Genomic DNA, 15356 nt, shown 5'->3' with positions numbered 1-15356 from the left:
TTACCAGATGCTTTGGTTTTGTCGGAACATCGTTAAACAGACCTCGTCTTTTACATTACCTTTGTTTGTAAATTCATCAACAAAACGTTAGGCAAAATAAACCATGCAGCTTATGATAACTATTAACACATTTAAGTCTTTATCTAAATCTGGCAGGTGTCTAACATCCCCCAAGGTATTTATTTTCCCTGCAAACAGACTCATTGTTCAACTGATTTTTTTTTCCACAGTCAGAAATAGGGGTGGAGGTTGTTAGTCCAGATGCCAGTCATATGGGATCCATTTGGCACTTCCTGCCCTGTAAGGATGCAGCCTATTGGTGCTTGTTCACACAAAGTCCTAACTGTTCCCAGAGCCATCAGGGAAAAAACATTTTTAAAAATCAGAGGACACTGATATGCACGCATTAATTTGATGCAGACCAGACTGTAAAAAAAAAAAAAAAGACTAAAATAGCCGAATTGTGTGAAGAGTCAGCTGAGTTTGCCCGTTTTTCATATAGGTACAGTTTGACTAAATATAAGCTATAACTTTGTGAGTCTGCTTTTCTTTTACCCCACTAAAACAAATTAATTTCACATTGAAAACGTTTTAGAAATTGGTGAGAATAAGTAATTCTGTTTTCTTCCGTCTCTTTTAGCTATTTGCATGCTCGTGTATACATACACGCACACACAGCGCACAAAGCTAAGGCTGAAGGAAATGACACACTAGGGAACGCCCTCTTTAGGGCGTAGCTTAGATAGAGGCCAACAATGAGAACTACAAACTGTTGTTAGATGCCATTTTTTTCTGTTAGCCCATAAGAATAGCATGAACAAATGGACCAGCACTGCATTTTAGTCTAACTCATTGTAAGTCATGAGTTCAACTCACTTTTCTTCAACCTCATACATCAACAACCTAAATGTAGAAAGGATAATGCTCCGCAGAATCCGTTATTTAACTGGGATTGAAACTGTATTTATACTTTAACTACCTGTGCGCTTTGGTCAAATTAGATTAAGTTTGAGTTTTTCCATAACAAACACTCCAGCTGGGTTTGAAATAAAGCTCACTGTTAAGTATAGTGGAGGATGTGTGATGCTGTGTGTCTATCTTTCAGAGGGGAAACAACTAATTTGATGCCGTCTCATTGGTAAAATAAGGTCGTCTAAAGTATTTACAGCATCAACGATTTAAAAAACTTTGAAAAGAAACATCAGGTTTTATAAATGTATCATCTATAGTTTATTTTTGTAAAAAATGAGGAATTCACATCAACATGGGTCTCAAGGAAGCCCATAGTGGCCTGCAGTTTGACTGCACTGTTTGCGCCAAAGACTCATTTTCTTTATACTCATCTGAATATTGATTGGTATAAGATTTGATTATGGTTGTTATTCATTACCTTTTAAATGTGTCAATCTGTAGAATAAATGTAACCTTTTATTATTAAACTAGTTTTTCAGAGATATTTTATGGAGATATGCCTGACCCATAGGCACACATTCTGATGGCAGTGTCATTCTGTTCTTCTTTGATGAGGCGTCAGACTAAAGTCTAGAATATCTTCAGATGCAGTCCAATTGCAAACTTCCAAATAAAAACATAGTCTTAAAAGTTGAGTGCAGCCAGAGATACTTAATCAAATATTACATAAAAAGGACTTATATTTATACTTCTGTAAATAAAATAATCCTGTTGCATTAGATCTTTTAAATTGATACATTTCCTTTTTTTCCCCCGCTGCGTTGCGACGACTTGGGTCAGTCTCAACGCTGTAAAGACTAGGTTTTCGAAGAATTTCAAACACTCGCTTCAGATTCAGAATTAAGTGACAGCCGGATACGATTTTGTCTCCTACAGGTAAAATCTGGACAGGTCGTCTACATGCACGACAGCAGCGAGACCATGGAGGACAGTTTTACACTCTCTGCCTCGTCGTACGAGATTGAGCGCCGCAGTCTCCCTGTCACCATCTCCGTCACCATCATACCAGTGAACGATGAGCCGCCAATGGTGACACGCAACGCCGGCCTGGAGGTAAGGCTTCTCTCTTTAACAGTGTGTTGGCAACACTTTAGGGTAAATGAGGTGGAGAGACGCTGGATGGGAAACTGTTGGATAACGTAGAGAATACAAAGCCGGTTTTCTCTTGACTTATTACACGTTTTACCATGGATGTAGTTTTCCCCATTGTATTATATTATGATACGCACTTGATATCAGATTGTGCATGTTGGACTGTAAGACTGTTGATAAATCTGTCTGGTTTAATGCGTTGCCCAAACCATGAGAAACACATAAAGGAGCAGAAAATGAATGGCCTCATAATAGTTTATGAGGTTCCGAGCTGCAGAAAAGTCAGTTTATAACTTCATGTTAGTGCTTTAAGCTTTAATGTTGATTTAGCGCGTCAGAAGCTTGGGCTTTCCACAACAAGATAATTGGAGCCATTGTGAAAGTGTTACACTGGAATGAATCTATGACCTACGGTCTACTTTTTGAACATTGCCTATCTAAGAATAATTTAATTAAACTTAATCTGTTCACATCCAGCCCATCATAAATCTCAATTCACACCAAGGTCTTTTTGTACAGTATTACCACTTTTTGTGCTCTTTATAGAGTAATGCTAAAAAGCCAATAGTAGCAAGGTTGCTAGCTCAGCTAGCTAGCCTGCTATTTGTAGCTCTCCAGCTTATTTTTACATGATTACCTCCTTCAAATCTTTGCCAATATATGACAGGTAATGTCTGTCTGAATGTATAGTTGGCGTGCTGGCAATCAAACCTCCAGAGCTACAAATACCAGGATAGCTAGCCGAGCTAACAACTCTGATAATATTGGCTTTTTCGCATTACTCTGTAAACAGCACAAAAAGTGGGAATGAACAGTAAGCGATTCACATAGTTTTTAAGAAAACCTGGTAGTATTACAACTTTTTGTACTCTTTATGCTAAAATCCCAACATTAGTTGGGTTATTAGCTCAGCTAACTAGCTACCCTGCTATTTGTAACTGGAGTTAAATGACAGATATTAAACAATATATAATGGTGAATAGCCAGAAAGCAGGAAGGTGAAAATAAACTGAGTTACATCCAAAATAAATTCAAGAACTTACAAGAATGAAGGTTCTGTGAATCCAAAATAATACAGCATGACAGTCAGGAATACATAGCAACATGTTGGTGGAGACTCCAGGACGATCTGAAATTGATTACTGAATGCTAGACAGGTGAGTTAATGAGCAGATGGGAAATAGCTTGGGAGAGCAGGCAGCTGAGACTATGAGGGAAGCTGCTGGGACGGGGAACACAAACGGAATCAGAAGTAAACAATAGAGATAAAACGTAGATGTATGTACTGAAGATTTTGAACAAAGAGGTAATGAAGAAGCAAAGTCTTTACTGACGAACAGCTCCAACTCAGAGAGGAGTAAAAATACATATCAAGTACTAAAGTTAGCTACAAGAAATCCTAAACCTACGGAATTAAGTGAATATTAAAAACAAACCGACAAATCCTAAAATAAAGCAAAAATCCTACAGCTCATGGCAGAATCTTCTCCTTAAAGTTGCAGTATTGTTTTTATAAAAATATGTTGCGACAGCAAGTTATGAGACACATAATCTGTGAAAATATGGATTTCCTCCATAAGCCACTACTGCTGGCTGAATAAATGCACCGCTCCCAACCAACCAGCCAGAGTCAGGAGGAGACGTCTTGGCGTTGTCAATCAATGCTGCTCAGTGTGCTAATGGCGGAGAAACAACTTACCGCTGGAAATGTTGGCTTAAAGTTAAAGATAACGTTATTGCATCTTTTGGCCAAAGACTTAAAATTTGGTGTAATGTTGAATAAAAGTAACAGAATTTTACAGGAATTGTTGACCATTCTCAGATTGGTTCCTCTTATCTAATTATTCATCCCGATCTACATATATAACATATTTAAGCTTTTTCTTGCAAAACAGGTTTAAAGGGGAAAAAGTCTGAAAAGGGAACACAGTCCAATCTAAGCAAATCTTATATATATATCAAAACTCAACTTAACCAAAGTTTAACTTTTTTTACTTCGTTTGGAAAAAAGGAAGTGAATCTATTAGATGTTTATTATGGAGGTCTTATTGCATTGCGGAAGTTCGTTAGACTTAATTGCATTTTCAAGTATTCTGTACGTTTTGTCATCCATTGCATTTTTTGTTATTGTGGCCCAACAGTCAGCAAGCCCAATAAATCTTTGATTTGCGTCAGTTGAGTCGTAGAAGTTTCTGAGGTTCAGTCGGGTCGACTCTGCCGTTAGAGGACTCGGGGTGTAGGAGGAGGGAGGGTGTATGTGTGTGTGTGTGGGGACGGGGGGGTGAAGGCGGCAGTAATCAGCTCACAAAACTGGAAACTAACTGTGTCATTCAGCCCTCCCTGCTCTCCCTGCGGCTCCCCCGTCTCCCTGGCAACCCGTATTTTTGGAAAACCCAAGATGGTCGACGAGACCGCTGCTTTCTGGCAGAGCAGAGGGCGGCATCCAATCCCTGCGACTCCTCTGCTGCGGCGGCAGAATGTAACATAATAACATACGGAGACGTGTAACCCACACAGAGCCGGGGCCGGCCCCAGCTGCCGCTGCGCTGATTTAAAGCAGGAAGTAAATGCATCTGTATACGTGTGTGTGAGCAACCTCTGCAGCAAATGATCAGATGTGATGACTTGCATGGTCTCCTCATGCACAGTTGGTCTTAAAATGTTTTTCAATCTATGAATTTAATATGAATTTTGAATATTTTTACTTTTCACACTCATAAACAGAATACTCCTGATTTGAGCCTGAAGTCACAATGAAAATATCACCGCTGTCTTCTCTTCTTCGTAGTCATGGCAGACACCATCATTTTCTCACTCCTAGAACCCGAGCCCTGCTCCTGAACCAGTCGAAATTTTGGTTGTTACAGCTTCATATCCCCAGAGACTAACAGAAAGAGGAGGGGAAAAAAGCAATACTATCCTGTTGAGTCACCTGCAAACCAAGTCATTTGTCTGTGGCTGCTACTTCATTAGTGCCTCAATATGAAATCTCAGCCATTGTGTTCAATCAAATTGAATTTGCAATCTATCCTCTTTAGTTGCTAAATGCATTGATTGTTATATAAACCATCAATTTGTGGGGCCATTTTTGGAAAACCTGCCCTAGATTGTGTGGGCAGAGAGTGTGGCAATATAGCCATCTAGTGGAATATGTAGGGAACTGCACTGCAGAAACATATGAGGCAGTGAATAAAACAATCTTGAACTAGCGCCAGCGGTGCTGGACATTACGACCACTTAGAGATGAGACTAATCATCTCTTGATCGTGTCAGTGGGTGGGATATATTGGACACACATCTACTCCACAAAGTTGATGCATTAGAAGAAGGGAAAAATGGTCAAGCTTAAGGGTTTGACCAGGTGAGATCATCCCCAAAACAAAAAACCTCGTGGGGGTTGTAGATAGCATCTATCGAATAAGGCTCAAGAGAGGATGAGCAGTAAACTGGAGACAATGTCTTGCTTTTTGACGCTGATAGGGCATTGCAGCTTACCTTTGTGGTTCCACCCAAGAAATTACGTATTGCAGCTGACTCTAAAGATGATGGCAATGGAAACATCAGAATCAGAAATGGAGTAATGGATTACTTACTGTTAGCTTGGTTTGATTAATCTTTTCCATTACACTAATTGCCAACAGCATGTGTGTTTCTTATTCAGAGTAGACTAGAATCAGAAGACCTGAGAGGAGCAACAGCAGATCTTTAATCTATTGTGGTGATAAGCTAATCATTGATTTATAAATTAACAGAAATATTTTAAAGTTTATTCTCTGAGCAATAGGAGTCAGTGTAAGGACTGGTGATGTGCTCTATCTTCCAGGTTTTAGTGAGAATGTGATCAGCATTGTTCTGGATCAGAACTATTTGATTTATTTTAGGCAGGCCTGTGAGAACGAGTTTCTCTAGGTCTTGCTGGGACATAGTCCTTTAATCCTGGAAATGTTCTTCAAGGCTGACTTTGTAATTGTCTTTATGTGACTCTGAAGGTTCAGGTCAGAGTCCATTACTACACCCAGATTTTGGGCCTGATCTCTAGTTTCTAGCTGACTCTCGATCAGAACCTGTTGGTATCTTATGTTCTTTATATTGGTTTTAACCTTAAAAAAAATGTCTCGGACTCTTCTTGCTTCATATGTACTAAGGAATCTTAAAGTTTGCCATAAAGATTACATTTTTTTTTACACCATCATTCTTCCTGGTGATCTTACATTAGCTTGCCTTGAGCTGCTCAACCTTGTTTCCTGCTGCATCAGTATAGAAAAGCCATGTTTCTTCTACAAGATATGAATCTGCTAAAGACACTCTATAGACGGTCCACCTGGTCAAGAGTTGTGAAATGCATAAATTTCCTCTTTAAGGCTCAAGACCTTCTAGGAATCTGATTACAACACATAATTCTCCACATCAGTATAACATATTCCACATTGCCTGGAGCTTTTTCCTAAACCCGTATGAGCAGCAGCAGCTACATAAGCAGACTTGGATGAATGATGTCTGGGTATTGTAACATAAGTATTTTTCTCCTGGTTGGTAAAGCTGAGAGACTTGCCAGGTGGGTGCCATTATCAGTTGAGTCATCTCTGCATACTGCACCATATCTGGAGTTACTTAAAGAGCTATCTCTCTCTCTTTTGAAGATTTCTGTGAGCAGACGGATAAAGTACAGGAGTGCATTGAGCAGCTGTCTCGTCAAGAGATGGGTGGGTGTTCTGCTGGAAGGCAAACAGAACCACTTCCACTCTTTCTCACAAAGAGGCTCAGATTGGCTCAGATTGTTTGGGTTAGTCTCCATTTACCCGCCGTCTTTGTGGCCTGAGAAATAAGAAATAACTACCAGGCTGTGCATTTGCGGACTTAGGAAGAAAACAACCCTGAGGAGATAGAGACTCTCAATGGCGTGGGATTACTGGATCCATCAAGCACTTCGATGCTTAATGGAAACATGCAAAAGCAATGATACCCGCTTAACTTTTTTCATATTCTGTCAAACATCTTCAATGTATTTTATTGAGATGTTTAGTAAGAGATTAAGACAAACTAGTGTGTAAATAATTGTGAATTGGAAGGTGACGCAAAATTAGATTTCTAAATTTTTTCGTACAATAATCTGAAAAGGTGTAGTATACATTTATATTCAAGCCCTTTAACTCTGATGCCCCTCATTAAAAATCACTTGGTTTCAGAAGTAATTAGTGAGTAGTACAAATATAATATGGTCTTGAGAAGGTCACAGAGGTAAACTATGTCAGAAAAAGAGAATGCTATTGAGAGAACAGCATTATGAAGACCAAGGAACACAGCAGAAATGAGGCAAGGGAGGAAGTTTTAGAGAAGAGTTAGCATTGTTAGGCTATAATAGTTGCATTGTTCAATTAACGATGCAAAAAATGTAACATAAATGTATAAGACAACAACATCCAAAAGTCCAGACACAATGGAAGAGTGGCAAGAGGAAGCTCAGTATTTAAAGAAAGCAATAAAACATTTGGTTTTCTACAGGAAACACAGTAAACTGGTCACATGAGAGCAGATCTGGTTGTAATGTGACAAAAATAAAAATATAAATAAAAAATAAATCCCTGGTGCAAACAGCATAAATCTGTTCTCTGCCTTTGAAGTTATAGGCAAATTAGAATGGTCAAAGCTATTAATTTCAACAGTCTGGCCTTTAATGCCACTTAGAAACGGTTTCAAATCAGTCTCACGTGTAGCCATGTGGGTCAGGTCCCAGGATGACATACGTGTTTGAGAAATCTCAGCTCTTTAAACTCCGTCAGGGGTCCCTAACAAGACAGGCTGACTCACCTCTACCTCTGAGATTCAGAAATCAATCTCTGTTGGTTCAAATAAATAATATGCTCTAATGTGTTACGGCAGGCGGGGGGCTAATAACGACTTTTATTGGCATCTATTTATCACGTACATTAAGTAAAACTTGCAGGTCAGTGCAAAGAGGATGGAAGAACTTGTGCTTAAGAACATTTCTGTGCCTCTATGGTCCAAATGCAAAGATAAAAATACTCCCTTATAAATCTAAATGTTGCTGTTGAACGTAATTCTGACCATTGTGGTAATTCATTGCAACAATGCAGAAAAAGTTAACGAGTACAGCTGCAGCCTTTCTTGGACTGAACAGGACAGTTGATTTCCCTTCCACTCAAAGCGCACTTGTCTTTGAACTCGTCCTCGTTTTTAAAAGTTGTCATTAGAGCGGAACGAAGACACAATCTCACAGTTAAAGAGAAAAAAAAAGCCCAGAGTGTGTGATGATGGATTACAGCTTTGAACTGTTGATGCAGTGTGTCGTCGTGATGGAGCTTTGATGGAGTGTGAAACTGAACAGGATGTTTTACGCAGTGGACTGTAAGGCAACTAAATTATACACTTCACAACACATTTGTTACATTTGAGTCTGAAATACTGTATCATGCATGGCATAAAGGGGGCTTGGAAAAGAAAACATTTCTGTGGCTTGACATCAGGTCTGGGCTGCAAAGATTAAACTCACAAAGTGAAGGAATGGAGATGTAGCCCAGCAACACTGTCATACAAAGTCAAGCAGTCCTCGATAAGACTAAAATACGTGAAATAATCTGCCAGTGGAACTTGTACTTAATCAATATAAGAAATTATTGACTTAAAACAAGCTCCTGTACCTTGCTTAAAAGTTTCTGAGGTACTTGCTCAAAAAAACTGACTGAAAGTACTTGGTAAGATTTGTATTTGTTGAAGCTCATAATTATAATATAATGAAACCGAGATGTTTCTTAACATCTAAATCTATTTTGAAAGTTGATCAGAGCACCTGGAAGTTTTCAATTAATATTCCATGACTTTGTCTTATGGGACACAAGTAAAATCTTCAAAATCAGAAATGCAAGAGAGTGTGTCATTAAGGAAAGGTAGATATGCAGCAACAAAAAATACTAATGGCCTAAACTAGGTTTTATATACAGTCAAAGCAAAACTTTGAGCTTAAAACCACTACTGCTGGGACAACTCAGGCTGGATGAGGACTTAAATCTTACTAGAGTCCATAAAAAACATATTTTTCAGACTTCTGCACATCTTTAGTACAGGTGTATTAGTAGATGGCTCTGCCAAAAATACATATTGTTGTTAAACCTTTGACATTACAGAAGCATTTTGTTACAACAAAGTCCTTCAGTCTCTCTCAGTCTTTTTTTTTTTACTTTGTTTCTTCTAGACAACAAACATCCCACAAAGTGTGGCTGTTTTTCTGTTACGACTTTTCTCTTTTAAACAAGAACATATTTTGTTTTCAATGAGATCTAAATCCCAACAAACTATCTTGTTATAATGAGAAACGTTCTTGTTTTAATGAGATACTGCTCCTGAATTTATTTCCTACCTTTGGCAGTTAAATGCTTCCATAGGAAGCAAGCATTCAATATCCTAGAAAGAATTAGTTAGCTTCTTCTCTTAGTAGTCACTGTGATAAAAATGCCAAGTCGGGAAATTTATTAGCAGTTGCTCATTCTCAGTGTCAAAATTAAGTAATGTTAGCCACATGAGCTAACAACAATATAAAAAGTCAATAACAATCTAATGTATTTATTTTCTTATCTATCCAAACATTGAAATAAGACTTTCAGTACAACAAGTTACAAAGTTGTCTGTGGGATTAATTTAATGGCGGACAAAATAAACAGTTTTTGCAATATTGTATTTTGAGGTCAGAGTTTGCTAAGACACTTAAAGCAAAACTTTTGAATTCACTGTTACTTTTTGTTAGTTTTTTGGACCAGAAGGTTCTAGAAATTCTACTAGCAAAGCAGATGGAACACATCGTAGACATTTAGCTAGCTAGTTAGCGTGCTAATATTAGCCTTAAGCTCAAACAGCAGTAAATATAGAGGAACTAGTTGACTGCCAACTCACAGTTTTTACAGTTTCTATGAATGAACTCAAAAGTGAAGTTTGCATTTGGTTGAAATAAACTGTGGCTGAAGTGAATTTAAAAACAAGCTAATCCTTGAAGTACTCAGATCCAAAGAATGCTAATGTTAGCATTCTCACTTCTTTTACTTCATTTACTTTAGTGACAACCTGGGTACATTACAACTATATTACCAAACTTATCACTATATATATATATATATATATATATATATATATATATATATATATATATATATATATATATATATATATATAAAGTTATATATAAAGTAACATTTATATAGCAAGTTATTTAAAAGTCTATTTTTTCAGTAACTCGCCTCACTGAGGGAGCAATATTATATAGATTACACACCGTTTTCAAGTCTTTATTTACATTATGATAATATTTCCTCTTCCAGCTCATGAAAAATTTATCTGATTGATGGGAAGATTAGAAAACTATATTAGACTCCCCAAAAAAAACAGAAATGTGGGTTTAATTAAGTCTTTTTAATCCCTGCTTAAAGGTTTTTATCTTCAACTCTTAATCTGGCAAACCAACATCATCAGATCTTATACTGTAATTTTCTAAATATGACTTTGGATAAATACATGGTTTGACTTTTCTTTTGTTCAACCCAACCCTGTCTCTGTGTAATTTTCTGTTTCTAAGTGTTAAAAGGTACACTACAGCATATCCACTCATTAAAAAGAGATAAATGAACATATTGGACGACTCATTACAATTGTTTATTGGTGTTGTACAGCTGAGTCTCAGTGATATCCAAGTCTGAGGTATCTTCTCTGCTTTTTGCCAGAGGGTTCCTACTCCTTATCCAGAGTCTGAAGGCAGAAGAGGAGACTCCATAGATCGATAGAAAACTCTTATTGCGGGGTAACCTCAGCTCGCTCTCCCAACTGATCCCGCCTATTTAAGAATGCCTTTCGCGGGATCTGGCCCATTTCTTTCAATTAATGCTCCTTTCAGCCAGTCAACCATTAGAAGTCCATTAGAGACCCTCCACCCTGGGAGAATCGTTCAGCCTACAACACTGCTCCGTCTTCTGATAACAGGAGCGTCTGGGCTCTGCAGTGGAAACATAATTAACCTTTTTAATTGTTTCTGTAGAGGTGGCTACAGACTGAGCTGCATTCTTGTTTGTGTATTTAAAGTTGTTGCTTTTTTCCCTTGTAAATATGCACCAATGAGAGATTCTGGGCTGATTTCCAATGTTTGGTTCATGTAAAACTTTGCCCCATCAAACACGATTTTAATGATTGGCGATTATTACGTTCAAAGGCAAAATTGCCAGCCTTCTGACGAGTATTAATTATTTGTATCGGGATCAGAGATCACATTCCAACGGAGCATCGGGGAATTTCTTTTGCGTTACCTAGCAAAAGTACAACGCTGTATTAAGGCCACCCTAAGAAAACGAAAAAAAATTTAAAAACCGTCATAAAATTACAAAAATAAAGTTGTATGAGAATAAAGTTGAAACAATGTAAGAATAAAGTCACAACAATGAGAATAAAGCCATAGTATTTTGAGAGTAAAGTTGTAATATTACCAGAATGCAGTCATAATATTATGAGAATATTTCGAGAATAAAGACGTAATATGTTGTGACTTTGCTAGAGGTCTCGATAACATCCCACCACGTAACATGGACCAGGAATTTAAATCAGATTTTTACATTAATATTAGTTTGACGGTCTGATTTGCAGCCTCACCGTCTCCTGTCTGTCACCTTTCTGCCTAGGTACACAGATCTCCTGAGTGATCGTCTGTGGTGTCTCATTCATCTCTGCGTGACTCCGCTTGTCTTTGATATTTCCCAGGTTCTTCCCGGTGAGCAAGTCGCCATCACTGCCAGTGTGTTGAGCACAGAGGACGCCGATACCCCCACGGAGGAGCTGGTTTACCACATAGAAATGCCAACCAACGGGGTGATGGCATTAAAACAGGAGCCGGGAGAGAGCATTCAGAATTTCTCCCAGGCTCACATAAACAGAGGGGAGATCATCTTCACCCACGAGGGTTAGGGGCTAGTTTTCTTTATTAAATGAACTTCATGTGCTCCCAATTCTCTCTTTAATTTGCTTGAAAGCATGCAGACCTGCGCCTCTCGCAAAGTCCCTGGGACAGATCGATTCACCTTTTAGCATACACTGAGGCCACTCTGTGAACCCTTGATCATTACTTTTCCACGCTTTACTGTGATATATATAAATGTTGTTGTTTTTTTGCTCGTCGAGGTTACCGAGCTTTAGCAAACTTTTAATTACATCCTGCTTTATGACGTAGCAAATGTAACGTTTAAAAGAGAGGGAAAAAAGCCAAACTTCTCTCTCCTCCTGCAGGCGAAGAATCCGGTGAGTTCAGCTTCACGGTGACAGATGGCGAGCACACGTCTCCTCTCTATCGATTTGTCATCAAGGCCAGGCCTCACACCATCACCTTGGAAACGGGGGAGGAACTTGTGGTGTTCCCAGGTAAGGACGGCCTGCCGGCTTCCAGGTTTCAGCGACAAGGTGACGAAGGTTTGGTTTCGTGACTGAGCAGGCGGGCATGACGCAGAGATAGGGATTCAGAACATTTTGGGTGACGGCTGAATGAAAGGGAAGTAGGAGGAAGAGATGAGGATGAGTTGGAGTGATTCGCTGAATGAATTAACGCTACCTCGGTTAGTGAGCGTGATCATTTGGTGGCGTGGCCAAAGAGGTGCCTGTCAGTGAAGTTGTAAAGCTCCTTTCAAGGTGCTTTGCAAAACTATCCGCATCCCCTGCATTTTTTCACATAATACATTATGTATTTTACTGAGAATTGGTGTGTTAGACTATGACAAAGTAGAGTAGAGTGGAGGGGTAAACCTTATATTCTACTTCTCACGGCTTTCTTAAAAAAGAAGAAAGAAAAAAAGACACCAGTCCAGAGGAATGTGTCCCAGAACTGCTTAATTTAAAAAAAAAAAGTACAAAAAGTTCATGTCTCTAAGCATTATAGGGAAAACTATTCACAATTAGAGACAATAAAAAGCTATGCAGCTTTAAAGTTGCACAAACACCAGTATGGATGTAAACATTGAGTTTATTCAGACTTTTATATATGTGCTACTCTGCGTTCTTGCTTTTACTAATGTTGTGCTTCTCGATATTTAATGTTGTGACTAAAATATGATATGATGTGAAAACGTTCTGAAAAGAGCTATAAATAAATATTTTTAGAAACACTGTCCTGCCAGACACTGACATCAGACACCGCTTGTGTTGGGAATAAATCTCGTCAAACAGCACCACTTCATGGACATAAGTGGTAATTGCAGCGTCATGCACTTTAATTTGCTCTAAATTTTCCAAAATACTCATTAGGACAGATTCAAGTTTCAAGGAGCTGCTTTTAGCTATTATCAGCATCATTTACTTAGCTAGGTGCTACTTTTAAAGTAACCTCTTAAATAGTTATGCATTTTTTTAACAAAGGCTGTGGTGCACAAGAGACTTTTTCTTTGTCTTTTCAGGAACTCGACAGGTCATAAAGACCGCTAACCTCAAAGTTGGAACCAGCGAGGACGGGAATGAAGCGAACTTCCTGCTGGTCCGCGTGCCTCGTTTGGGGAGGCTTATCATGGCCAATGAGCAGAACCAGTTTGTAGAAACTAGCTTGTTCTCACAGTTACAGGTAACTTTGAGTGATGTCTAGATTGTTTCTTAAAAGAGATTAAAGAAGAATCAATTAAAGAAGACGTACAATGCTGTATTAGGGCTATTGTAGATAGAAAAAAAGGAGTAAATTTATGCCTCATTAAGAAACTCTGAAATTTTAGACTGATCTCAGAAATCTTGAAAAAAAACATGGACATTTCTGAGCCTGAAAAGTTATTTTTGAGATAAACTTTAGAATATGTCTTGGGGGAAAAAAAAAGTTAGTATTTTCTGAGTTTCAAAAGTTGAACATTTTTGATACACAAAAATTCCTGAAAAATTTCTGAGACAAATATCAATATTTCTGAATGTTTTCCTCAGAAATTTTATTGTTTATTCTATAAAATCTCTATTATTCCCCAAATTTCCAAGTTTTTTTGGCATTAATTTAGTCCTTTTTTTCTACCTTCAATGTCCCCAACATAAACTCTTTTATAAGGTTTTTGTGTGTAGTTTCGGGAACTGACGGGCTGACAGCACACCACTGTGTCCAACTGAGGCATCTGCTGCACTCTTCCTGCTAAAACTGCAGGAGGGTTAAGCCAATCTAAACATTCATCTTGAACTTTAACATTTAAACAGTAAAAATAGTATATCATCAAAACGAACAGAACAGGAGTGTGTATTTTATTCAAATGAAAGGCTTTTTTATGCACTAAGCAGCTGTATCTGTAATAGGCACTCAGCCAAACGACTACAAGGAAGGATTAAGTGCCAGTAACAGGTGATCACTGTCTGGAGCAATTTTAAAACTACTTGAAGATATATTAGTAATTCAACTGATATATCTAAAAGTTTCACTTAGCACCGACTCAGCACTTAGCAGGATTTTGTCAGACGTTTTTGTAGCATATTATCATTACCAACGCCAAAGAAGAATTATTACTACTTCACACATTTTTCCAGGGTTTAAAGAGAGATTTCATACAAGATTTGGACTGAAATATTCTTAGCAGAGGAAGAGAAAAGGTTGTCTTCACTTGACTACTTAAAAATTTTAGCTAGCAGGAAAAGAACAATGTTTGTGTGACTAACTGTTCAATGCAATAGCAGCTAATAAAAATGCAATTTTTATATTCTCAATAGCACAGTCTGCAGAATTAAATATTTCAGTTAAATGTAACCATGAAAGGCCTTTTCTGAGGTCCTCGTAATCCATCTCCTTTGAAATTATGCATCTGTAAATGGCTGGTAGTGACAAAACACTGTGTGTTTTTTATCATTTAAGAATACGGATAATCCTGTTTCATCCTGCAGTTAATTGATGAATATCTTTTGCTTTAATGACGGTTTGTCTTTTGTATACGCATTAACTCACTGCACTGTGTTGATTATGAAGTGCCAAAGCTTTCAGTATGTGGACAAAGTAGGTTCCTCATCTTGGCCAGCAGGGGGCATGATTTAGCCTGACAATGTGATGATGGTATCAGGTTCTCTGACTTTGCAGATTTGATTTTACATGAGAACTGACTGCCTATTTTGGTTTTTACCTCAGTCGATTGTTTTCAATTAGAAGCAGGTTTGACAACAAAAAAGTTCAAATCTCACAACCAAATAGCTTTCTGTGCTGTGATGCTGCAGAAAATGCCATCAATACCTCAAAATATGCAAAAGGGAGCAGTCTGTCTTTTAGGCAGCAACACATAATACAAAATAAATAATAAAAGGATGAAAAAAGT

At 38.0% G+C, this 15356-nt stretch overlaps 1 protein-coding gene and 1 long non-coding RNA gene across 2 annotated transcripts in view; one reads left to right on the top strand and one right to left on the bottom strand.

The window, feature by feature from the left end:
* Positions 1-15356, bottom strand: part of LOC103465948 (uncharacterized) — a 114058-nt gene that overhangs the window by 54835 nt on the left and 43867 nt on the right. The gene's annotated exons all lie outside the window — the stretch shown is intronic.
* The window catches only part of cspg4 (chondroitin sulfate proteoglycan 4), a 91996-nt gene that overhangs the window by 70889 nt on the left and 5751 nt on the right, over positions 1-15356 (top strand). Inside the window, exons 6-9 of the mRNA XM_008411185.3 lie at positions 1849-2025; positions 11815-12013; positions 12337-12468; positions 13494-13654. Coding sequence (XP_008409407.2) covers positions 1849-2025; positions 11815-12013; positions 12337-12468; positions 13494-13654 — 669 coding nt within the window. The remainder of the gene's footprint in view (positions 1-1848; positions 2026-11814; positions 12014-12336; positions 12469-13493; positions 13655-15356) is intronic.

The sequence above is a fragment of the Poecilia reticulata genome, chromosome 6, assembly GCF_904066995.2.
Source record: "Poecilia reticulata chromosome 6, P_reticulata-male-v2, whole genome shotgun sequence".
In the NCBI taxonomy this organism is placed as follows: Eukaryota; Metazoa; Chordata; class Actinopteri; order Cyprinodontiformes; family Poeciliidae; genus Poecilia; species Poecilia reticulata.
Note: the sequence above shows the minus strand (reverse complement) of the source record. Positions and strands in the feature narration are given on the sequence as shown.